General features: G+C 49.6%; 1 protein-coding gene and 1 pseudogene across 1 annotated transcript; both read left to right on the forward strand.

Annotated features, from left to right (window-relative positions):
* The first annotated feature begins 517 nt into the window (after positions 1–517).
* Positions 518–26,537, forward strand: LOC132228556 (coagulation factor X-like). The gene is made up of 8 exons (XM_059685162.1): positions 518–675; positions 3,419–3,579; positions 12,077–12,101; positions 13,228–13,341; positions 15,024–15,155; positions 20,076–20,338; positions 23,455–23,572; positions 25,769–26,537. Exons 1-8 carry the CDS (start codon positions 606–608, stop codon positions 26,365–26,367), a joined length of 1,482 nt encoding a protein of 493 aa, XP_059541145.1. The 5' UTR covers positions 518–605; the 3' UTR covers positions 26,368–26,537.
* On the forward strand, positions 4,844–11,297 carry LOC132225922 (lysine--tRNA ligase-like; annotated as a pseudogene).
* Positions 26,538–26,780: the final 243 nt, after the last annotated feature.

Consider the following 26,780-nt stretch of genomic DNA (forward strand, 5'->3'; position numbering starts at 1 on the left):
ATAAGCTCTGCCTCCCAGAGCCCCTGAATTTGGGGAGGAAGGTACAAGCCCGGCATGCAGGTGCAGGAGGCCCTGTGTGGGGCCCCACCTGACAGCACCTGGAGAGAGAGGCCTCTGAGCAGGACCAGGTCAGACCCAGAGACAATCAGGACACTGAGAGGGCAAGTCCTGGGTTCAAATCCCACGTGTACCACAGACACTTCACTTCTCCCTAAGCCTCTGTGTTTTCTTCTGGAGAAAAGATGAGGGAAGTGATACTTAGTGTCTATCATGATTGTAAGGATGAAATGAGAGCCACACATAAATGTCTGTAAACTATAAAGTCCCATTTTTACTTTCTCAGAACAAAAAGTTCCCATGCCCAAAGCAGGCCCCCTGGATACGGTTACCGACGAGGTTCCAACAGGACTTCCCCAGGCTGCCCCGAGCGTGGTCACCTGCCCCCGTCCCTCGCCTGCCCCCTTTCCCTCACCCACAGCCAGCACAGGCTCCAATCAGAAGGCTGTGATAAGCAGAAGGACAATCCTCCACCCTGAGCTGGGGTGAGTGAACCTTGCCCTGGAAGCCTATCACAGTGCAACCGCAACACTGTCCTAGGCCACACCATGGCCGGCCTGCTGTGCCTCCTCCTGCTCAGTGCCTCCCTGGCCAGCCTCCTGTCACCCGGGGGAAGTGGTAAGCACCCCTCAACCTCAGGCTACAGTGGTGGTCTCCTGGAAGAGGAGAAAGGGTGGGGAGCTGGGGTGATGCCCTTGAACCTCCACATTGTAGATAGTGGGTGCCCGTCCCCTGTCAAAGGCTGACATGAGACAGCTGGGCTTGGTGGTCTCAGCCAAGGTAGCTTAGGGCCAGGTGTGCCTCCCCATGGGTGGAGAGTCAGACAGCCGGTCAGAGGTCATAAAGACAGATAGAAACACATGGGCAGAGGAAGAGGGAGACAGACAGAGAAACACAGACAGACAGAAAGACAGAGACAGACAAACACAGACACACACACAGAGAGAGCGACAGAGGGAGAAAGAGAGGCAGAAAACAGAGAGGGGGAGATGAAGAAAGAGAGGGAGCGAAAGGAGAGGTGGCAGGTAGAGACAGAGAGAAGCTGCTTCCTCTGCCAACATGAGCTGGGGGAGAGGTGGGGAGGGGGTCAGTCCCAGGCAGAGAAGAGTGTCCAAGGCAGGGCAGGGACGAGAATGGGAGAGAAGCTGGTGTTGCCACCCTTGGGCTGGCTCAGCCAGGGGGAGGGGCTGCCCAAGGCTGGCTCAGATGGGGGTGTCTGGACCTTCCAGGGCCCCAGGGCCTGTCCAAAGAGAAAGGGCTCAGAAAGGAGAGAAGCAGAGCAAAATCAGAAGAGAAAACAGAGGTGGCATCACCCCTAAGGTTTGTCTGCATCCTAGGTCAAGTGCAAGGACAGGAGCACTGAGGAGCGACCCAGGTGTGCAGGAGAGGAGAAAGCGGTAAAAAGTCAGAAAATGAAAGAGAAAAGCAGAACAGGGAAGAAACCCATGGAGGGGAATGAGAGGGGAGAAACTGCTGTGCGGATTTTATTTCAAAGTCAGCACTTGGTATTGAAGCAGATATTCGAAGTAATGGGGGAGGGGCCCAGAAATACTAGCAAGTTTGAGGCTGATGGTATTGGGGTAACACTGATGTCACAAAAAGAAATGAGAAATTTGGAAGGGAACGTGATTTGAGGTAGGAATGAAGCTAACCTTCATTGAGCACCTAATGTGTGCCACACTGGACACTGGAAAGTGTACACACTCTTTAAAACAACTCCAAGAAGGAAGTCTATGTCTTGTAATTTGCATTTGCCAATATTTAGTAGGTGACCAAGGTGTATTGGAAACTCAGGCCTTCTAGATTCTGTAGTACTGGGTGTGTGTTTTGGTTTGGGACGTGGGAGTTTGGAGTTTGCGATGAGAGGAGATATCCACCACGATGAGAGAGTTGAAAGCATAGAGCTGGGATGAAAGTTGGGACTAGCAATACCAACGTGGAGAGTATTATGGTGAAACTCTAAACTCTTCGGTGGAAAAAGGAGAGAGGAGTGCAGAGGGCGAGGAAAAGAATCTGAGGGCCTCCTGTATCACAATGGAAAGAAGAAAAGGAGTGGTGAGTGAGGGAGAGATAAGACTCAGGCAGAGAGTGGGGACAAGCCAGCTGCAGATAGAGACCACAGGGAGGACTCAGAGGCTCTCTGACCCAAGACGTTTTAACTTGTCAGGAGCAGGTCACGACTCATTAGTGAGTCATGAAATCAATTTAGTGGTGTTTTGCTTTTAATGAAAAATAACAGAATCAAGTAGAAAATTTTGTAATAAGTACTATTTTGTAGAAAATTATAGTAAATACTATTTCTTGAAATTTCTATTTTGTTTTTGTTATTGCTGTTGTTATTTTTCTTTGTAATTCTCACCTGAGGATATGTTTTTAGTGATTTGAGACAGAAAGGAAGGAAACAAAAGGGGGTGGGGGGGAGAAAGAGAAAGAGAGAAAAATCGATGTGAGAAAGAAACGTTAATTGCTTTCCATACATGCCCTGACTAGGGTCGGAACCCACAACCTAAGTGTGTGCCCTGACTAGGAATCTGTCACCTTCTGGTGTCCCAGACGATGCTCCAACCAACTGAGCCACACCAGCCGGGTGGAAACTTCTGGGGTTGTTTTGTTTTGTTGTGTGTGTTTTTTAATCATCACCTGAGGATATTTTTCCATTGGTTTTTAGAGAGAGTAGAAGAGAGAGAAATATCAATGTGAGAGAAACACATCAATTGATCGCCTCCCTCACACACTCCGACCACAGCCCCGGCCAGGGAGGAGCCTGCAACCAAGCATGTGCCCCGACTGGAATCAAACTCAGGAGCCCTTGGTCCACAATCTGATGCTCTATCCACTGAGCCAAACCAGCTAGGGCAAAACTTCTGTTTTAGTTTGTGTTTGGGAGTCCTGGGACTTGATATAAATCACCTATAATTGTAGATTGTGATCAAAACGTATCACAACTCCCCACTGAACTCTGACCTGCAGGGTAGGTGAGGCTCAGGGTGAGGATGAGAGTGGAGGGGCACAGCCTGAGCCAAAGCAGAGTGGAGTAGCTGGTTGGGAGGAGCGAGGTGACAGTGGCCTGGAACCACTCTGAGAAGGGAGAGTTCAGGAGAGGGGGTTTGCATTGACCACCCTAAAGCTGGGTGTGAATGTGCAGGGAGGATGGTAGTGGATTGGATGGGATGTGTCTACGTCTCCAGAAAAGGGTGTGTGGGGTCTAGAACAGGCACTGTATGTAACTCAAGGAGTCATGAGGGAGGTGGGCGTTTCTTTCCCAGCTGCCTGGTGCCTGAGGAAGGAGTTCTCAGCCTTTTGCAGCAGGGAGGAGACCTGATAATTTGGTAAGTACTTTGTGTGCTTCCCTGTCTTCCAGTGTTCATCAACCGGGAACATGCCAACAGCATCCTGGACAGGGTCCGGAGGGCAAATTCATTATTTGAAGAGATGAAGAAAGGAAACCTTGAAAGAGAGTGTTGGGAAGAGACTTGCTCCTACGAAGAGGCCCGAGAAGTCTTTGAGGACACGGAGAAGACGGTAAGGGTTGGTGAGACGGAGGGCCAGTTGTGGACGGTGCTGGGCCTGAATGGAGATGCTGTCTGGCCCCATTACCTGTCTATGAAGGCTGTCAGTGTCGCCCACGCTGGGCCTTCACTCCATGCCCTTCTGTGCTGTGGCCTCCGCCACAGAGAACAGCTCAGGAGAGGCTTTCTGGGGTGGAAGGTGGGGAGCCTGTCTCCTTCTACCACTTGCAAGGCTTTCATTCCTGTTTCCTCGCCCACCACATATCTCCTTGTTTTGTGGGAAGGAAGCTGAGAAGGTATGGCCAAAAATTGGTTATAAGAATTATGAGAACTTCTGAAGGTACTGTTAAATCTATTCTAAAACATAACAAGTTTATTTAAAATTATTCATGCCCTTGGCCAACACCTCCCTGGACTGGGACGGACACACACACACACACACACACACACACACACACACACACAGGAGCCATTGGGTTTTGCCCAGGTCCATGGCCACAGCCATATTTGACGTCTGTCCCCTGAGTTGCAGCCTTCAGAGCTATGGCGCACAGGCACACAACAGCAAAGGCTTCCCTGAAATTGCTCATGAGCCTCACCCACCTTGGGTAGGGCCCTGGGGAAACATGGCTGCTATGAGGACGTGAGGTGGCAGTGAATGGCGACGATGGAAACTGGGAAAGAATGAACTGAAGACACTTGAAAGCTGAAGAGAAAGTAGCAGAGGAGGAGGCCAAGCAGCAGCTCCGAGAGAGACAGGTAGGCCCGGCTGCTGCCACCACCACCACACCACTGACAACCGACAGTGGACCCGCCATCCACACTGCAGAACCCCCACCCACACTGCAGGCCCCCATCCACACTGCAGGACCCAACCTCACTGCAGAACTCCCATCTACACTGCAGGACACCCATCCGCACTGCAGGACCCCTATCCCCACTGCAGGACCCCCCTTCCACACTGCAGGACCCCCCTTCCACACTGCAGGACCCACCCACACTGCAGGATCCCCATCCCCACTGCAGAACCCACCCACACTGCAGGATCCCCATCCCCACTGCAGAACCCACCCACACTGCAGGACCCCCATCCACACTGCAGGACCCCCATCCACACTGCAGGATCCCCATCCACACTGCAGGACTCCCATCCCCACTGCAGGATCCCCATCCCCACTGCAGGACTCCCATCCCCACTGCAGGATCCCCATTCCCACTGCAGGACTCCCATCCCACTGCAGGATCCCCATCCACACTGTAGGACCCTCATTAACACTGCAAGACCACAGTTGAGCTTCCACCACATGCTGAGTGCTGAGGAGACCCGCACCACACAGGCTCCATGTAGACCCACTCCCTTGCTGCACCTGCAGACCACCTGACCAACATCACCTTAAGGGGTAGGTAGTCTCTATGCCAGAAGAGCCCGGGAGGTTCATCTTCTGTGCCCTTCGAGTACAGGTGAAGTTGCAAGTTATGGCCAATTCAAGGAATTTTAAATCAGAAGAATTTCTTTATATCGATAATAGACTGCCTCGGGGAGACATCATTGGAGTTTAGGAGAATCTGGAAAAACGAAGAATGGGACCTACGCATCCAGCTCAGGACTAAAGCAGCCAAGAAGAGGCTGCCCCCTGCCCTGCGGTGGACAGCGGGCTGGCGATGGTCCTGGGACGACCACAGGGCAGGCACCTCCCACCGGTCTGGTACTCAGGATGGGGTAGAGACTCCACAGCTCCCGCTGACGCTGACGCTGACGCTGACGACTGGGTCCTCCGAGAAGCCTGCTGGAGGGTCCGCAGGAAACGGACGCCTCACTGTCATTCAAACTGGGTCCGAGATGTGGAGCAGCTGCAGGGAGGATTATTCTGGTGAGGCTGATTTACTGCGATGCAAACCCTTCAAAGAAGACTGAGGACACCAACCCCAGCCCGGCAGCCGGCTCCCCGCCAGAGGCCAGCAGACGGACAACCACGGAGGGCAGAGGAGGAACCCGCAGAAGCCATGGGCAGCTGCTGGCGTCGCTGACTCGCCCCATCGGATCGCTCATGGCCTGGCCCCCCTGTCCGGACAGACTCCCCCAAGCACCTCCGGGGCACCGGGCAGCGGCGACCCGGGGGCTCGCAGGGAACGGGGTCTGACACCACCCGCTGGGCCTGGGCCCCGAGGGACGTCCCGGAGCGCTCCGGGGGCACCACCGAGGGCCCAGGCCGAGCAGCACCAGCTCGCCCCGCAGGGAGGCGCGAGGGCGGGACACCCCCACCCGCTGCGGGAGGCGGGCCGAGTGCCCGCTGCGTTAGACGAGTGGCCTGGAACCCCGGGGGGGCGGTTCCGCAGCCCTTCCCCTCCACACACCGCCACCCCACGAAGGGGAGAGGGCCTGGGGCAGAGCTAGCAGAGTGGCCCCATTCACCAGGAATGTCCGTCCCGTCGGGCAGGGGCCCAGCCGGGGAGAGCGCCCGTCACCACGTGGATCTGCCAGAGGGGACGGGAGCCACCAAGGGCCAAGAACTCCTCCTCCCCCAGCACCGCGCCCATGCGGAGGCGGGGGGGGGGGGGGGGGGCGCGGGGCGACACCCAGGCGGCAGAAGGCGGGTCCTGGGGGTGCGTCGGCGGTGACCCCGGGAGGGGTCGCGCACGCAAGCGAGTGGGTGTGGACCCACGAAGGAAGGGCCCCGGCGCGACAAGGGAGGGTGGACGTGGAGGTCAGGCGCCGGACCTGAACTGGCCACGGGGTGAACCACGCGGGGATCCCACCGCCGCAGACGCGAGCCCGGGATGCCGGCCGATCCTCCCGAGCGCACACCTCGGCCTCGGCCCACCGCGCGACCCGCCCCGCCACCGGGGAGACCACACGCGACCCTCACCCGCAGGAAAGCTGCTCCGTCCATCCGCCCGCCCGCCCGTCCGTCCGTCCGTCCGCGGGCGGAACGCCCCCAGGACAAGCCTGGCCCGACTGTGCCCGAGCAGCACGCCCGCCGGCTGCGAACACGGACGGAGAGCGCTGGGGGGTGAGAGCGGGCACGGCTGAGCGGGAAAGGCCTCCGAGCCCCCACCCCCCACACCCCCTCCCTGCTTCGGCACCGGCCCACACGCACGCAGCGGTCCCCGGGATGGACGCCGCCCGGCGGGACCCTCCCCGACTCGGAAGGGTGAGCTGCGTCGGCGCTCGGCCCCTCAGAGCTGGTGCGCGAGGGCCCCGAGTGCCCAAAGGCAGGCGGCTGCCCAAGGCCCTAATAGAGGGGCGGCGGCCGGGGGTCCGGTACCCGAGGTCGGCGCATCGGGCACGCGCAGGGCTGAAGGTGGGGATGGCCTGTGAGCCCAGCGAACCTGGTAATGCTGTCTGGAACGGGAGCCGCATCAGGTACGCAGGGAGCTGCTCCTTCATGATGCCGGCCGCGCTCTCCGGCGCCGGCCTCCCAGGCGCCGGCCGCTCCTCCCGGAGCCCGGGCCCCAGCAGCCGGCCCCTAGAGCAGAGGCCAGCGTGGGGTGCACGCAGTGCTGCGCGTCCCGGCGGCGGGCGGGACTTCGGGCCGCCAGCCAACCACTGGGGGCCGAGGCGCTCTGCCCCTGCCAGCCAACCAATGGTGGCCGAGTTGTGCTCTGCGCATGCCCAGCCAGCCAACTTCCAGAACTTTCCGTGGGGACCCTTGGCCACAGCCGCGGATCTCTTCTGCTCTCTGGCCCCTGCCGGTGTCCCTGCCGCTTGCCCTGACCCCTCCAGGAGAAGCACATCCTGGAAAAGGTAGTGGCTCTACCCCTGGGGGTCTGTCCTCCCGTCCCCTGGGGGTCTGTCCTCCCGTCCCCTGCCGGTCCCACCCTCTCCAACCCGAGGACACGCGCTCCCTTGCGGGGCCCATGTTGCAGTTTGCACACCAGCTGTGGGTGGAGGCCGAAAGTCACGGCTTTAGAGGGGCCTGGTCACTGGGGAGGGGGCCGCCACGCGACACTTGGGAGGGCGCTGCGCCCCTGGGCTGCAGGGACAAAGGCCTCTTAGACAAGGAAAGGAGGTGTTGCGGTCAGTTAGGCGTCACTCGAGGCCTGACCTTATCGTGCAGAAGGGACTGATTTTCAGTGGTGACAAGCAGATGGGGGCTTCTGGGGCCGGCCGAGTGGTAAGCTGCTCCCTGTGAAACCTCTGCGGTGGGTAACGCCCGGGGAAACTGAGGCCATGGACGCTGCGGCCTGTTCGGCCCGGGTGTCCCAGGCCTCCTTTTGGAACTTGTCCTGAAGACCAGAGAAAGCACGTTGCCGACCGGGCAAAGGGACAGAGAAAACTCCCAAGAAAAGGCATTTATGGATAGTTAGGGGGCTTTTAGGAGAAATAGAAACCCCGTGGTGAGATTTTGCAGGCATTTTCACAGTCCTGGGAAAGCCACCAAGGATTCTCCACCCCCCGCACATGTGCTCACCCCTTCCCACCCCCACCCCCCAGTGTCTTGCGTCCATTAGTTGTGCTTATATGCATGCATACAAGTCCTTCTGTTGATCTCTTACCCCCGCCTCCACGCCCCCAACCCGCCCCAACCTTCCCACTGTCGTTTGATGGTCTGTTCCATGCTTCTCTGCCTCTGTATCTATTTTTGTTCAACAGTTTATATTGTTCTTTATTTTCCATAAATGAGTGAGATCATATGGAAAAAAAAAAAAGAAAGAAAGAAAGAAAGAGAAAAAAACGAAGAAGAGTTTGCAGAGCGTCATTCTCCACAAAATCACACTGTTGCCTCCTTTCTCATATATGTCACCTAATCCTCACTTTGGCCTCAAAGACAAACACATCATTGGAGGTACTTGGGCTTGGACCTGAATGACTTTGTAAAGAAGAAATTTATCATCCACAGTAATAGCATCACATGGATAAGAAGATTTTGGTAAGTTGGAATTCCTAGACATTGAAATTCCTAGGATGAATGCCATCTCTAGTGCAGATGTGCCCAAGTTTTTCATCACCTCGCTAAATAAGCTGGACGTGAACTTACATATAAGAATTGCTCCAGAACTCTGCCATAAGATGCTGGTGAGCAGTGGCATTGTCCCAGTTTGTGAAATTGAATGCCAGTTCCAGATGATTTGACTCTAATTCACCACCTGTGAATTTTACATGGCCTCTACAGATCATGATGATCCCCTGAAACCGTGGAGATTATGTCAGGGATGGTGAAGCACATTACAGACAAGATCACATCCACCCTCCCAATGGCCCAGAAGGCCAAACCCATCAGACTGACTTCACCCCACCCCATCTACAGAGTCAGCATGGTAGAAGCACGGGAGAAAGCCCTGTGAGGAACTAGCCTGCCAGGAACAAACCTTCTTCAGAACTGAAGAAACTAAAAAACATTCTTAATGATACCTGTGTGGCAAAAGCTACTGAATGTCCTTTACCTCAGGCCACAGCCAGACTCTGATAATCTTGTCAGAGAGTTCCTGTAAGTGAGTCGCAGCAACCCCATATTCATCTGTGATCACCCACGGATAGTGAGATGTTTGGCCAAACGGACCACTCTGGGTCTCACTGAGCACTTTGAGCTATTTGTCACAAAGGAGGAAGTGTGCAGTACCTACTATGACTTAGACAGTTCCATGCAGCAGCAAGCAGTTTTTTACAGAACAAAACAGAAGCATTTGAGACCTTGCTTCCTGGCAACTACCATCAGTTTTGCCTCAAATAAACTCTTAAAAATTTTGAAGGAGCCCTGACCAGTTTGGCTCAGTGGATAGAGCATTGGCCTGCAGACTGAAGGGTCCCAGGTTCGATTCCGGTCAAGGGCATGTACCTTGGTTGCGGGCACATCCCCGGTGGGGGGTGTGCTGGAGGCAGCTGATCGATGTTTCTCTCTCATCGATGTTTGTGACTCTCTATCTCCCTTCCTCTCTGTAAAAAATCAATAAAATATATTTTTAAAAAATTTTTGAAGGAAGAAAGAGAGGGAGGAAGGAGTGTAAGGAAGAGCAGATCAAAGGCACTGATGAGGAGGAGGCCGTGTTCATAGATGAAAAGCTCTGCACTGCCATGGAATGCCCACAGCTGGCTGGGGCTTGGGTAGTAACCGCATCGCATCACCATGTGTCTCACAGTCTCCAGTAACATTACAGAAGCACTGTATTTCCTCCCATAAAACCTGAAGCTAGGAAGGAGAATATAGCAACCACTAATACATTGGAAAACACACTTGGCACTTCAGTCTAGAAAATAGTCATTATAAATTGTGGGACTCAGACATCTTTGTATTTCTGCAAAAGATCAAGGTCTGCAAGGGATTCGTGTATGTTTCTATCCATTTGACCACCAATGTTCATTTCAGCCACCAGAAGAGAGAAGAGGCATTGGAGAATTCATTTTCACACCTTACCAAATACATGATTTGTCTATTTTTAAAAGTTATTCATAATTTCAAGAACTATTTTCACTTTCAAATGCTCTTTGAATTCACATATGCATAGTTTTGTGTATGAAATACATACACAAAATATTAATGAATATTTGTAATTCCAATCCAAGTTTAGGTACTACTTTTTACTCAGCATCATTTTCGAAACACTCTTCCTTACTTCTATATATAGCTACCATGCTTATAATTTTAAAGACCTAAATTAAATTCTATTGTATCAACACATTTACTTCTTTCCCGTTTTGGCCATATAAGTTGTTTTCATATTACTATTATGAAATCATGCACATGTATATTTCTTCTGGGTTATCTCCTAAGAAGAGCAGCTGCTCCAAAGAGGATTACTGGATCAAAGGTTAGCAACAAGTCTGGTTCCAAATAATATGGAGAAAGCACACTCCACCCTCCCACTGAATGTAACTACAAAACCCGGGTAGACTGCATGGAGCCGCTATTTGAGGGCCCTGAAAAGTACATAGCAGCAGTCATTGAAGAAAACGAGAATTCAAAGTACCGCAGAGTTGTGAGTTTATCATTTGTATCCCCTGCAGTTCTCCATACGTCACTCGACCTGAATCTAACTGATAATTGTATGATTCCCAACAACAACAGAATACACTTTCTTGCCAAGCATCCATGGAACTTTCTACAAGATAGACCATATCCTGTGTCATAAAACACATCTTAACAAATGTTAAAGATTGAAGACATATAAAATGTTATCCATCCATCATGAAATCAACCAAAAATCAGTAACAGGAGAATTTCTAAGTATTTGGGTATTAAACAGCACACTTCTAAATAATTTGTGGGTCAAAAAGGAAGTCTCAAAGGAAATTAGAAAATATTTTCAGCTGAACAAAAACAAATATACAACATAGTGCTTCTAGGGGAACTTAGGGCATTAAAAGTTTTTATTGGAAAAGAAGAAAGGTCTCAAATTGATATTCTAAGCTTCCACCTTAAGACACTAAAAAAATAAATAAAGCAAAATAAAACCACAAACTGGGTGTCGTAAAATGCTTTTTCTCTCAGTGCTGGAGACCACAGGTTCGACATTAAGGTGTCGCCAGGGTTTGTTCCTTCTGGAAGACCTGAGGGAGAATCCGTTCCACGCCTTTCTTCTAGCTTATGGTGGCTGCCAACAATCCTTGGCATTCCTTGCCTTGTAGATGCATCATTCCAATCTCTGCTTCCATCTTCACATGGCCTTCTCTCCGTGTGTCTGTCTCCGTTTCTGTCTCTTATAAGGACCCCCTCATTGATTTGGGGTCCACCCTAATCCAGTAGAATCTCACCTCAATTGATACCTTACTTATATCTGCACAAACCTTATTTCCAATAAAAGTCATATTGTGGCCGAAGCCGGTTTGGCTTGGTGGATAGAGCGTCGACCTGCGACTGAAGGGTCCCAGGTTCGATTCCGGTCAAGGGCATGTACCTGGGTTGCGGGCACGTCCCCGGTTGGGGATAGGCAGGGGGCAGCTGATCGATGTTTCTCTCTCGTTGATGTTTCTAACTCTCTATCTCTCTCCCTTCCTCTCTGTGGAAAATCAATAAAATATATTTTTTTAAAAAAAGTCACATTGTGAGTTTACACCTGAATTTGGAGGGTTGGGAGACACTATTTAACCTACTATAGACAGAAAAAAAATTTTTTACTCTATGAACATTTTTTTAGTGAATGTAGGCTCTTGATGCCCTGATTTGAGTTAATTACCAATGATCATTTTCTAAATTACCATGATTGTTAACCAATAATTCATTTCTTTATTGAATCTTTGACCCAAATTTTTCAACTAAAAACCATTTACTGGAGTAGCAAACAGAGCAAAGCATTTTTGGTACACTCCATTTCTTGGAGATTCACTTGAAAATACACTTTCAATATTCAACAGAGATGGTGATTGAAGCCACTATCTGTACCTTTATAGATACAGAAGATCTAAAAAATAGTTTCCTGTTTAGATTGAATAGTTCTAGAGCAATTTGTATCAGAAAATGACCTCTGTTTGGGAAAGTATCCTATTCGAGTTGAGTTACTAGGTTATAATTTGTTATAGGTGTAAAATGTCTGTGCTTTCCCTAATGTTCTTTAAAATATTTTTTCTCTTTTAGAATGAATTCTGGAATAAATACAAAGGTGAGATGTTTTCTATTTTAACCTTAAGTGAGAGGGGTTCATTAGGATATTTAAGTTGGGAGAAATTGTGTTTGAACTTTGAAAATGCTTTCTGAATTGCCTTTCTGTTCCTGTTTAAATCCTATGTATTTAACTTGTTCTGTCTGAGCATTTTCATAACAGTTATTGTAAAATAGTTTTTTTAATACATTTTATTGAATTTTTACAGAGAGGAAGGGAGAGGGATAGAGAGTTAGAAACATTGATGAGAGAAAACATCAAACCGCTGCCTCCTGCACACCCCCCACTGGGGATGTGCCCGCAACCAAGGTACATACCCTTGACTGGAATCGAACCTGGAACCCTTGAATCCACAGGCCGATGCTCTATCCTCTGAGCCAAACCAGTTAGGGATGTAAAATAGTTTTTTATAGTAACTGTACACTAATCCTCATGTTGCCACCTACATATAGATTTAAATCAGTATATTCTCATTTGAGAATACCAAATTTAGTGATAATTTTAAAAATCCAAGTATATTAGGAAAAAAATAGAGTCTGAAAGATTGGACCCTATAATAAGGTAGCATCTTTAGTCAATCCTTATACCACTTGAAATGGCATTAATCCTGACTAATGTTTTCATTCTGGCAACACCATTCAAATTTCTCAAAATGACTATTGGACTTATCTCTAAATTAGATTGTACAAATGCACCAAGAAATGTGAAGTCCCATGTTGGTGCTGGGCAGTTGTCTCTGCATTCTCACTTTACCCCCAGAGCATTTGGAAACAGGAACCCTAATATCTCTGTTGTCCAGTGTCAAACCTTCACATGCCTTCCACCCTTCCAGAGGGTCCCATTGTAGTCACCATCCTAGAGCTCTTTACTCTAATATAAAAATGCTGTCAAACATTTCAGCAAAAACTGGAGAACCCAGCCAATGTTCCAGTAAGATAAGAGCATCATGTACACAGAGCCACAAAAGGTAGTTCAGTTAGGAGAAATTGTTTACAGGGAAACAGGAAGAAGTCCACGTTCATTCGAGTTATCTGAAAAAATGTGTGCCAAGATCAACACAGCAAAGTGATTTCCATGGTGATGGAAATTGCCCGCAAGCTTCGGTTTCCAAACCCTTTCTTTGCAGATGGTGACCAGTGTGAAAGCAATCCCTGCCTGAATCAGGGCAGGTGTAAGGACGGCCTCGGGGAATACACCTGCACTTGTCAGGAAGGATATGAAGGCAGAAACTGTGAATTACGTGAGTTCCTCTTCTTGGTAGGCCTTCAAGTCCGAGTTACCTGAAGAATCGAATGTGGGAAAGAGGGAAAAAATCAAAATGTCCAAGGGAACAATCTCATGTCACCTCTGATGTCGAGTTGTGCTCCATTATGAAGGGCCACTGTAGTCACAGAAAACAACAAAAATTAATGGCCCTACAATCCACTCAGTGTTGGAGTTCAGTGAAACACACAGTCACCTCTCCGTTCCTCTGAGAAAGGCTATGGAACATTCATGAAGCATGTGGCCCACTAACATAGAAATGAGAATTGACTTCCTTCTTGGAGTAGAATGTATCCCTCATCGTTGTTACTTATATTCCTTGTGGTCCTGGGCAATGATTCTAAATCACCACACCTCACATTTGTTAGTGCACATGCCAATACTAACTGTTAGGGATTGTCCAATTATAAAAATTTGAAACATCTAATTAATCTTACTTGAAAAAGTCACTAGGAGTTTTCCTAATATGCTGGTTAATTTTTAAATAAAAATTAGTTTTAATATTAAACCGGATTTCCCTAAAGAGAAAGATTTGCTTTTCTTTTTATTACTTAATTTATAATCTTTGGAATGTGCTCTTGAACTAGATTACTTCAGAATTTTCTCTGCCGGGAATATCAACTAGGCATCGTTTCATCCCAATCCAGAGCTGCTGCTCTTCCACACCTTTTGGTTCTGACCCCAGGGCCATGGTGAATGTTTTCTAAAGTTTCATTAACGCTGATCTTTGCACTATAATTACTTTTTCATCAAAACCCAAATGCGGAGTATAAACGGCCAGGGTAGCATCACTGATGTGAGTTTGGAGGTCGAGTTCAGTGCACACAGGAAGCAGGTGGGTGATTCTGGCTCAGGCACAGCTGCGGATCTGAGGTCCAGGGAGACTCGGGTCCACACTGACACTGTGCCAAGAGATTCCTGTGACCCATGAGGTTATCCTGTGAGGTGGCACAGCCTCCTCCACTTTACAAGTGAGGAATCCCAGGCCCGTAGGTGGAAATAACTTCCTCGAAACACAAGTGACAGAAGGGCCAGTTTGGCACTCAGGTTGGCCTGCCTCCAGGATGTGGACTGCCTGTTTTGTTTCTTCTTCCCACCGCACTGGGGCCCAGACCAGTCTCTGAGACCCTTATTACACAGGGACTCTTCTAGCCTCAGAGTGGGTGGGCCTCTGGCCACTCCACCAGGCTCCTCTTGAGCCCCTGGCCCGGAACCCACCCTCCTGCAGGCAGCCCTTCCAAGCTGGTCAGGACCCATGTGCCTTCTTAGCGCTGAACTTCAGACCCTTCCAGCCTCCAGGGCCCTCACTGGCCATGTTCAGATTATTTAAGGACCTCCTGGAAGGCTGGTGCCGGGGCCTGGCAGATACTCAGCTCTTGCCCTAACTGTTCACCATGGTTTCCCCAGGCAGCCTGGGCAGTGAGAAGAGCACACGCACAGGCATGGTCCTGTCACCCCACCAGCTGCTCTGGGCAGCCCATCCTGTTTGCACCAGCTGATGTGCATGGGCCATGTGGCTCCCGCCTTTTGTTCTAGCCACTGGCTGCTGCAGGGCTCACAGTGGGTGTATGTGCCCCTGGGGCTGCTGTCCCTCCTCCCGGCCAGCTGCAGCCTCAGTTTCCTCAGCCTGTCCTGAGAACCAACATGCGTCCCTTACAGCCATGCGAAAATTCTGCAGCCTGGACAACGGGGACTGTGACCAGTTCTGCAGAGAGGAGCAGAACTCCGTGGTATGTTCCTGTGCCAGTGGGTACATCCTGGATGACAATGGCAAGTCCTGCATCTCCACAGGTAACGGGCGCATCGGGCCACTCCACCAGGGCTCCCTGAGTCAGAGAGGCCATTGCAGGACAGCTGGAGCAGCCGGGGTGGGCCGCAGATTTAGAGAGAAACCCCTGTTTCTGGGAGCTGCCTGAAAATTGGGCTGATGATATTACCTAACTGCTTAGTAAATGTGAAAATTATGGGAGCAATGCATGGAGGGTACTTTGCACAGTGCCTGATTCGTAGCAAACCCTAACTATGTAATGAGTGTGTGGAGGCCTGATTTGTACCCCTGGATAGGACAGGAGGCTTGGGAGACTGGGAGTTCCAATGAACCAAGATGAGAGTGAAGTCGGGTGAGGGCAGCCCAGGCCTGACTGTACGAGATGGAGAGTTGGAAAGAGGGGAGCCGAGGCTCTTCGAGAACTATTTTAGGCCCTAGCTGGTTTGCTCAGTGGATAGTGTTTCTTTCAGCCTGTGGACCAGAAGGTCCTGGGTTCGATTCTGGTCAAGGGAACGTACCTCAGTTTCAGGCTCTTCCCCAGTAAGGACCCTGGTTGGGGCTCGTGCAGGAGGCAACCAATTGATGTGTTTCTCTCACATTGATGTTTCTCTCTGTCTTTCCCTCTCTCTTCCACTCTCCCTAAAAATCAGTGAAAAAATATTCTCGGGTGAGGATTAACAACAAAAAAGAACTAATTTAGGTTGTGTTGGCCTCGATGTTAATCAAGTTTATTTATTATTTTCCTTGATTAAAGCTGGACACAATGAGTCTGGCCTAGAAGCTCGGGGGGACATGGCCTATTAAGGGGCTGAGTACGGGCCAGGCCCTGGGGTCTCGCACACTGTAGAAAGGTCCTCCTATGCTGCAGGGCCAACCTCGAGCCAGTGGTGCGGAGGCGCCACTCTTTTCTCTCAGTCTCACAGTGGCACCAACTTGTTTTTCAAAGCCAGGTTCCCTGACTGACCCACAGCTTCAGCATCAACTGTTCGAGGGGGGTCAGTGAGGGTGAGGGTGTACAAATGCAAAGTCCCAGGCCCACTCCACAAGACAGGAACATTCCAGAATGACTGCAATTAAATAACATTAACTCTCTCAACATGTAAAAGACAATATCATTTACATCTCCATTGGTTATGAAATTTTTAAACTTATGCTGGTTCAACAATAGGGGGTAGACTGTAACATGTATGCAAATTTTGTTTAAATTCCAGGAATAATTACAAATCAATTTAATGAAGTGTGATTTGGGGGTGGGGGGAGGTCAGGTAAACTACTTCCTAATTCAGTATTTCAAAGGACTTTGATTACTAATATCATCACCGAACTCTTTATCTCTAGCTAACACAGCACAAGTCTGCTGGGGGTGGGGAGGGGTCCTTCAGATCCTGCTGGAGCCCTCACAAACACTAAAAAGAACTACGTTCTGCTTATCTGATTTTACGCAAACCCACTGAGGCAGAGAGGAGCCATCTGTTTTTTTTTTTCTTTTTTAAATAAATCGTTATTCTGATTATTACAGTAGTTCCTCTTTTTCCTCCCATAGCTCCCCTCCACCCGGTAACCACCTGACCCCCTACCCATACCCCCCCCAACCCCACTGTTTTCGTCCATAGGTGTATGATTTTGGGCCAGACTCTCCCCCCCACACACACACACACACACACAATTCCCCCTGAGTATTGTCAGTCCACTTTCTTTCTATGCCCCTGATTTTATTCTATTCACCAGTTTATTCTGTTTGTCAGATACTTTATTCACTTGATTTTTAGATTCACTTGTTGATAGATATCTATTTGTTGTTCATAATTTTTATCTTTACCTTTTTCTTCTTCCTCTTCTTAAAGAATACCCTTCAGCATTTCATATAATGCTGGTTTGGTGGTGGTGAACTCCTTTAGCTTTTTCTTGTCTGTGAAGCTCTTTCTCTGACCTTCAATTCTAAATGATAGCTTTGCTGGGTAGAGTAATCTTGGTTGTAGGTTCTTGCTATTCATCACTTTGAATATTTCTTGCCATTCCCTTCTGGCCTGCATAGTTTCTGTTGAGAAATCAGCTGACAGTATGGGTACTCCCTTGTAGGTAACTGACTGTCTTTCTCTTGCTGCTTTTAAGATTCTCTCTTTGTCTTTTGCTCTTGGCATTTTAATTATGATGTGTCTTGGTGTGGTCCCCTTTGGATTCCTTTTGTTTGGGGTTCTCTGAGCTTCCTGGACTTGTAAGTCTATTTCTTTCACCAGGTAGGGGAAGTTTTCTGTCATTATTTCTTCAACTAGGTTTTGAATATCTTGCTCTCTCTCTTCTTCTGGCACCCCTATAATTTGGATGTTGTTATGCTTGATGTTGTCTTAGCGGCTCCTTGCACTATCTTTATATTTTTGTATTCTTTTTTCCTTTTGCTCTTCCGGTTGGGTGTTTTATGCTTCTTCATATTTCAAATCTTTGACTGGATTCTTGGGACCCTCTAGTTGGATCTCTGTATATTATTCTTTTTTTTTTTTTTAATGGTAAGCTTTTTTTTTTTAATATATTTTATTGATTTTTTACAAAGAGGAAGGGAGAGAGATAGAGAGTTAGAAAAATCGATGAGAGAGAAAATTCGATCAGCCGCCTACTGCACATCTCCCACCGGGGATGTGCCCACAACCCAGGTACATGCCCTTGACCGGAATCGAACCTGGTACCTTTCAGTCCACAGGCCAAAGCTCCATCCACTGAGCCAAACAGGTTTCGGCATCTGTATATTATTCTTTATTTCAGTCAGTGTATGCTTAATTTCTAATTGGTCCTTTTTCATATCCTTGAGGGTCTCACTATATCTCTCAGAAGATTCTAGAAGATTCTTGAGTAGCCTTATAACCATGGTTTTGAACTCTATATCCAGTAGTTTGCTTTCCTCCATTTCTTTCATTTGTGACCTGTTTCTTTGTCTCCACATTTTGGCTTCTTCCCTGTGTTGATAGAGTGGCTTTCTGTGCTAGGTGGCCTATGAGGCCCAGTGGCTCGGCCTCCCTAATTATCTGAGGTGGACACTCTTGGTGCACCCCTTTGTGGGCTGTGTGCACAGTCTTGTTCTAGTTAAGCCTTGATTGCTGTTGGTGTCACTGGGAGGAATTGACCTCCAGGTCAATTGGCTGTGAGGACCAGTTGTGTCTACAATGGGAGAACTTCTGTGCTGGAGACACCTTTATGGGACAGGACTTGCTTCAGTTTGGCTTTGGCGCTCACTGAGTCTGCCACTTAAGTGTGTCTCTTATGGATGTTAAAAGTTGTAGTCTGGATGGTCTCATTCTGTCCACTGGGTAGACTGGCTATTGGATCTCCAAGGGGGTGCAAAGTCACCCACTGCCTGAGGCCACCCAACAGGAGCTACAGAGAGATCTGCAGATTCCTCCTCTTTGTTAGGGGTTTGGAGGTGCCCAGGTGAGGCACAGCTGTGAACTAATGCAGGCTGCTGACAGCCTTAGGCCTTTTGGAAGCTCTGGGGTTCTCTGACCCAGCTGCAGTTTGACAGGTTTTTAGGCAGAGAATGGCCAGGCCATTAGTATGCAAAAGCCTCTGCACAGCTAGTTGGGGTTGTAAACTGGGTGGAGGGTGGTCTCACGGAGTCATGGGGCGGTGCAAACAGCAATGGTTGCCATTGGCCCTCCACCGATAGGTCCCTGGGTCAATATGTCCCTCTGCCCTGTGCAGGAACAATGAATGCTGCAAGCACCTCTGCGAGAAAGCCGCCCTCACGTTCCGGCCTGATGCCAGACAGTCCAGTTTCTCTCCTTATGAGTCTGGGTCCCCAGATTCTCTCCCAGAACTGGATTTCAAAGCAGTCAGGAGCTTGTATCTCCCTCCCAGTTGAATAAGGCAACAGCATACCCAGCTGTCAGCCCCTTTCGCACGTGCCTATGTACCTCCACACATCCACACCTCTGCACCTCCTACCGGACTCAGTGCACTTTTCTCTTTTCTTCTGGTTGTAGAATTTCCACTCAGCCAGCCTTCATGTCATTCTGGATTTATTCATTTTGTCTTTTAGTTGTAGTTTTAATGTGGTTGTGCGAGGCAGCAAGTTCAGGTGTTTACCTATGTCACCATCTTGGTTGTCCTCTGTTTTCTGATGGGCCTCCACATCTCTCCCTTTCTCTGTCTGGCGTTGGCCCCTCTCTCCGCCTCAATTTCTTAGATGGTAGTAATACAGAAAGGAAGCTTTCTGGTATTAGCTGACATCTCCCCTGAGCTTGGTGATTTTAAGGGTAGTCATCCCTGTTAGACATTATCATACAAAGCCGTGTTGTGCAGTGCTCCTTCTTATGCCTCAGGTTGTTTGCATATGTTGTCCCTTTTTCCCAGAACAATTTAAAAAAACAAGAACAGTATTTTATTAGAAAATGTTCGCACACACAGGAGGGTTGACAGGATTTGACAGTGAGCACCCCTATGTGCCTACCTGGGATCAACCATTAACCTCTCTGCTTGCTTCATTGCCTGCCTGCCCTTCTGTGTCCTCTGTCCACTGTCAGCCTCTGTAGTATGTGGGTGCATTTTCCAAGTAGCTTGCAGACATCCCCTTCAATGCTTCAGCATCCTGGTCAGCCCCAGAGTCAGTGTCTGCAGCAGGTCCTGTAGGTGAGACTGACACACAGTGTGGGCACTGATGGGAAGGGCACTTTCCCTGCATCATGACAGTCACGTCCACCTTGTAATGCCACCGAGATCAAGACACAGGGCACTCCGCACCCCAAGAGTTCCTCACACCCTTCCCAGTTACCAAGCACACACTTCACGCTTCCCCACCTGCAGTTCTCCAGGCCCTCTGACCCGACCCGTAACCTTGGGGGTCGGAGCCTCTCTCTCTCTGGCCTCCCTATGCCTCCTGCTCCTAATGAACTGTGCATGCGGTGCAGAGAGGGTTTCACTTTGCTGAAGCCTCAGGCCATTGGTTTTTCTTCCAGAGCCTTATCCCTGTGGGAAACTCACTCTGGCACGGAGGAGGAGGTCGGAGTCCCTGACTGCCGACAGCAGCAAGGATCCCCCAGAAGACAGTGAAGACCTGGATCCCACAACGAACCCTTCCGATGGAGACCTGGATCCAACTACAAACCCTTTGGATCTGCTGGACTTGAACAACACACAGCCAAGCTCTGCAGAGGAGGAGAACTCACTTGTCAGGATAGTGGGAGGGAGGGACTGCAAAGATGGCGAGTGTCCCTGGCAGGTAAGTGCTGAGCACGTTCAGTGAGTTAACTGGATGGGCAATCCATTCTGGCTGGGCACTGCAGGCACAGCCATGGAGGCCAAGGCCGGGATCATGATGCCCGCGCACACATGTGGACCCTCAGCAGGCTCTGAACTCCCATGCTGAAGGAACCTGAGATGAGAAGGAACTGGGCGCTTGCCAACACCCTCCCCCCTGCTGCCCATTCCCATCCCATGCTCAGGATCTGAGCCCTAAAACCTCTCCTACAGTAGAAGGAGAGATCGGTGCCAGCTTAGGCCTTGGATGAGCAGGTAAAGGGCAGCTCACCTGATTGTGGGTGAGGTCTCTGCTTGCTCGTCTGGAGGCAGAAAGATTTACTCTCCTTGTTCCATTTATAATTTGGTAAAACTTTTTTATTGAAACACCTAAATTCTAATGAGGCAGAGAGTACCTTAGAGCAGCAGTTCTCAACCTGTGGGTCGTGATCCCTTTGGGGGTCGAACGACCTTTTCACAGGGGTCGCCTAAGACCATCCTGCATATCAGATATTTACATTATGATTCATAAGAGTAGCAACATCACAGTTATGAAGTAGCAACAAAAATAATTTTATGATTGGGTCACAACATGAGAAACTGTATTTAAAGGGCCAAAAGGTTGAGAACCACTGCCTTAGAGAAAAATACATCGATTTGTTACCAAAGGTTAAAAAAAAAATCCTTTTGTTGTTCATTTGGACTAAGGTTGGCAGATTTAGTAAATAAAAACACAGGACTTCCACTTAAATTTGAATTTCAGATAAGCAATGAAAAATTTGTAATGTAAGTATATACCAGATATTACTTAGGACATGCTATTATACCAATAATTATTTGCAATTCATTTGGTTCCAATTTAACTGGATGTCCGCTGTTTTATCTGGCAATCCTAACTTGGACTTAATACATTTTTAGTGTTCAAAGCCAAAATGGCTTCTCCTACAAGCAAAATCCCAGAGCTGCCAGTTACCTAAGCTCACCCTAATCTGCAAGCTACAGGACAGCTATGCATTTGTCTGAATGATCAAGAGCCAATACAGGACATTTCAACATCTAGTCATCATTCACCCCATGTGTATTTATGGAGAACTTGCATGTCCGGCATAGAGTTGGGGTTGTGTGTGTAGACTGTGAGATCATCAGAGCTATTTCTCTGACATGTGGACATCTAGATCTGGGAAGGGAGGGGAGGTCCACCCAAAAGACCACAATTGAAGTTGATGTGATAAAGGCCACGAAGGTGGTACCAGTGGATATAGAACGAAGTTCCACTGGGAAGACTAGGACAAGCGCCCACCGGTTGGAGGTGTCAGCTCTGGGGGTGGTTTTAGATGGGACTCCAAGGGCAGAGAGGACAGGGAAGGGGACTGGGCAGAAGGATCCTCACCAGCCGGTTCCTCGATGAGTCTGTAGGGGGGATTCATGATAAATGCTCTCCCGGTTCCAGTTGGCACAAGTAGCCCCATCTCCATCTTTAAAAAGAACAGATGGTGTCCAATCTTAGAAAGACTGGGTTGCTCTCACTCATCATCCAAGTTGTATTAAGAGTTGATAAATTATACCAAAAAAAAAAGGGCAAAGAAACATTACAGAAGTCCCCTTACTTATGATGGTTCGACTTTTACAATGGTTCAGTTTTACAATGCTATAAGTGATACACATTGGTCTTTCCCGGGTTCTCCATGTGCTGTATGATACTCTCTCCTGATGCTGGCAGTGAGCCCAGCCAGGTGATCAAGAGGGGAAGCAGCCAGTAGTTCACAGTGTCTTTGACTATTGTATTCTGAGCACCTTTAAGGTGGGCTAGGCTAAGCTATTATACTTAGGAGGTTAGGTGTATTGAACGCATTTTTTACTTACACATTTTCAACTTACAATGGGTTTATTGGGACGTTACCCATTATAAGTCAAGGAACATCTGTACTACATACCAGACAGGAACATCTTCAAGAATTCTTTTAGAACTTGATGTTATTTGTTTCATTTACCCACACATATCCCCAGCCAATAACTGTTGCTTAAAGGATGTGGAATTCCCATAAGAAAGGGGAGAAAAAAATGCTCCATCTCTGGATTTGCAAGCTCAGTTCTTTGGGAGGAAAGAAATATAGGAGAATTTTGGGTGGTGACTTTCACTTGCCCCATCAATGCTCACTCCCAGGTGGAATACTCCTCACCCCCAAATCCAAAATCAGGGTGAAAACCCGTTATAGAAGTAGGCACATAGATTACACAGAAATTAACCTTGACGGTGGCCTTCCATGGGCTGTGGGAGATTGGCTTGAATAGTGGATCCCTTCTAAGGCCACAAGTCACACCAGTGTAGGCAAGCATTTGTCCACAGACTGGCTTCTACTTCATAGCGACAGAGACAATAAAGATCTTCAACGCAGTGACAATTGTTTATCTGTGCATAACACTTTAGAGAGCGCTGTGACAAAACCAGAAGAAATAAAAGATTAGTTATTGTCAGCGTAAGTTTGTAGACCAGGCGGGGAAAAGGTAGGTAAATTGTGACACAACTCTACTCAGTGGCTAGCACTTGCCACTTAGTAGGGCCCCAGCAAATGTCTGTAGAGTAAATGAATAAGTGGGTCTGTTGCCTGGTGGGTAAAGCAAAGACCAGAAGGCATGAGATGCTGCCCACACCCGTGCTGTGGAATCAGGGAGTGGTGGGTTGGGAGGAGATGGGAAGGTGGGCTGGGGTCAACCATGAGCTACCTCTTGGAGAGAGAATGTGCCAGGGTCTAGGACTGAATGGCCAGGGGGACAGGTGTGGTGATGCAAGCTCAGGTCTACAGGACTGGCCATGTTGGGCCATAGCCCGAGTGGTCAGGAGAACACTGTAGGTGTGCTGGTTCCGGCCCTGTGTTCCAGTCTGAAGATGCCACAGCTTTCTCCTTGGAAAGGGCAGTAGGGTGGGGGTCGGGGCCAGGAGAGGGGGTGGAGGAGGCTCAGGTGGGCACACCAGCTATAGGAGGGAAATGCCCTGATCCAGGCAGAAGCAATGAATAGGAAGGCTTGAATTACAGTTTCCAAATTCCTCTTCTCAGAAAGTCAAGTCCAACCTGTTTGGCCCTGGCATTCTCATTGCAGGCTCATCTCATCAAGGAGAACAATGAAGGCTTCTGTGGAGGCACCATCCTGAATGAGTTCTACATCCTCACTGCTGCTCACTGTCTTAACCAAGAAAAGCGATTCAAGGTGAGGGTAGGTAAGTGGCACCACACCCCTCACCCCTGCAGGTCCCACTGTCACGGCCTAATTTTCAGAGACAATTAGAACTGATCAAATTTGTTGGAAACACTAGATAAAATTACTGGAATCCAGGCTGGGGTTGTGTGGGGGGAGTTTCATAGATGAGGAAGAGAAGGGACAAAAGGAGGAGGGGGGGGGATGGGGAGGAGATTACTAAGGAGGAGGGGGAAGAGAGGGAGGGGAGAAGAAGGATGAGGGGGAGGGGGAGGGAGAGGAGAGCTATAAGGAGGAGGAGGAGGAGGAAGAGGGAGAGGAGAAGTAGGAGGAGGAGGAGGGGGAGGGAGAGGAGAGCTATAAGGAGGAGGAGGAGGAGGAGGAAGAGAGGGAGAGGAGAAGTAGGAGGAGGGGGAGGGGGAGGGAGAGGAGAGCTATAAGGAGGGGGGAAGAGAAGGAGGAGGGGAAGGTCGAGGGGGAGGAGAGGAGAGTCTAGAAGAGGGGAAGAAAAGGAAGAAGAGGAGGAGAGAAAGAAGGATGAGAAGAAGAAGGGAGAAGAGGAGGAAGACAAGAAGGTGAGGAGGGTGAAGATGAGAAGAGTGGAGGTAGGAGGAAAATGGGCAGGTCTAGTCAGTCTTTCTAAGCTGACAGGTCTCTATGGTCCTATCCAGCCCAGTTCTCCTCCCTCACGGTCCTCCCTGAGGCTCTTGGTTTCCATGCCCCAAGTGCTGGGTCTCCTGTCAACGACCTTTCCTCTGGGGAGGCCTCCAGAGCCCTTTCGACAATCTGAGAACCGAGTCCCTCTGCCCCTTATATTTTTGTCTATGGGATTATTTTGTAATGTCTGTCCTTTCCTGCCAGACTCTAGAGCTGCCCGATGAAAGCCACAAATGTGAGCCACATGAATTTTAATGTGCTAGTTACATTAACTTTTCCACTATACATTTTAAAAGTTTACAGGTGAAAATAATTTTAGTAATCAACACTAATAAAAGAGAAAAATGGTAATTGGCGTACAAGCTACCCTTTTCATTGGCTAATCAGGGCTATATGCAAATTAACTGCCAACTAAGATTGGCAGTTAACTGCCAACAAGATGGCGGTTAATTTGCATATGTAGGCACAATGCAGGGAGGCGAAAGGGAAAGCAGGAAGAAGCCCCCTGCCACTGACAGTGATTGGAAACCCAGGGGGGAGCTAAGAGCTGGGGGGGAGCTAAGAGCCGCCTTTGCCCTGCCCCCCAGCCATGATCAGAGAATCAGGCGCCTTTTCCGCCCTGGCCAGTGATAGCAGGAAGTAGGGGTGGAGCCAGCGATGGGAGCTGGGCACGGTCGAAGCTGGCAGTCCCAGGAGCTAGGGGTCCCTTGCCTGGGCCTAAAGCGAAGCCCACGATCGTGGGGCCACTGCAGCTGCGGGTCCCCGCTGCCCGGGCCAGACGCCTCAGCCAGAGGCGTCCTGCAGGGGCAGGGGCGGAGCCCGCGTGATCGTGGCGCGCCCCCCCCCCCCCCCCCCGCTGCCACTGCAGGTCCCCGCTGCCCGGGCCGGACGCCTAGGCCAGAGGTGTCAGGCCTGGGCAAGAGGCCGATCCTGCGATTGGAGGGTGATGGGGGTCAACGCCTGAGGGCTCCCAGTATGTGAGAGGAGGCAGGCTGGGCTGAGGAACACTCCCCCCCACACACACCCAGTGCACGAATTTCGTGCACCGGGCCCCTAGTATATCATATTTAACTCAACACGCCCAGAATGTTTCAATAGGTAATCCATTGTAGGCGTATTTATGAGCTATTTTGAATATTATTCTCACTCTAAGTCTGAAATTTGACACTCACAGCACGTCTCCGTTCAGACCAGCCACACTTCAAGTGCCCATTGCCCCTGTGGCTGGTGGTGGCCTCTAGACAGCGCGGGTCTAGACCCTCAGGCCTTCATCTCCCTCCTGTCCCTGGCACTCAGTAACTCCTCGAGAAATATGTGTACACAAATGAGTGAACTGGAAATCCCTGAAGAACTGAACGTACATAGAAAAATGTGACTAAAAATAGTGAAATCGAAGGTCATTTTAATTCACCTCTTTATGATTTCTTATATTTTTCAAATTTCCTAGTGAGTATATACCTTTTGTTTTTAAGTAGAAAAAACAATAGCTCCTTTAGAAAGTAACCCACCAAGAACGCGTGGCCCAGTGGGCTAACACGGCCGTGCTCTCACTATTTTCCAGGCGATCGAAACACGGAGAAGGAGGACGGCAACGAGATGGTTCACGAGGTGGAGGTGATTATAAAACACAACAAGTTTGACAATAAGACCTTTAACTGTGACATCGCCGTCCTCAAGCTGAAGACGCCCATCAAATTCCGCATGAACGTGGCCCCTGCTTGCCTGCCAGAGAAGGACTGGGCCGAATCCACCCTCATGACGCAGAAATCGGGCATCGTGAGTGGCTTCGGGCGCATCCACGAGATGGGCCGCACGTCCGTCACCCTCAAGATGCTGGAGGTGCCCTACGTGGACAGGAACACATGCAAGCTGTCCACCCCCTTCAGCATCACCCCAAACATGTTCTGCGCCGGCTATGACTCAAAGCTGGAGGATGCCTGTCAGGGGGACAGCGGGGGTCCCCATGTCACCCGGTTCAAGGACACCTACTTTATCACGGGCATCATCAGCTGGGGAGAAGGATGTGCACGGAAAGGAAAGTTCGGAATCTACACCAAAGTCACCAACTTCCTCAAGTGGATCGAGAGGTCCATGAAAAAAACCAAGACCAGGCCCCAGGGTGAGCCGGAGGTCACTGCTACTCCCCTGTCATTAGATTAATGCCCTCCCCCCGCCCCCCAACACCCCTGGCAGCCATTGGTGTCTCATTGTGTGTTAACACGTGCCACTCTGAACAGGCTGAATCCTGGAGTAAGTTTCCGCTCTATGGTGATTGTGTTGGTTCCTTAGCCTGACCTTGCCCTTGCTCGAGTGAAGTGGGAAATGAAATTTTTATTTGGAACACTGGGTCCTGCCTTTCCCTTGACTGGTTGGAAGCTTCCTCCTGGAAATGTTATACTTTACAGACTCTATGCTCAAAAGCGTGGGGGGGCCCTTTCCATTCATAGCACGTTTTTTCTGTTTCTGATTGTCCTAAACTGCCCTCTGGGCAGGCCACACTCAGGACCCTTGAGAATAAATGACCAAGGTTCTGGGAGCAGAGACAAGGCGCAGCAAGGGTGGCCGCACCCCAG

This window comes from Myotis daubentonii, chromosome 2 (genome assembly GCF_963259705.1).
Source record: "Myotis daubentonii chromosome 2, mMyoDau2.1, whole genome shotgun sequence".
Lineage (NCBI taxonomy): Eukaryota > Metazoa > Chordata > Mammalia > Chiroptera > Vespertilionidae > Myotis > Myotis daubentonii.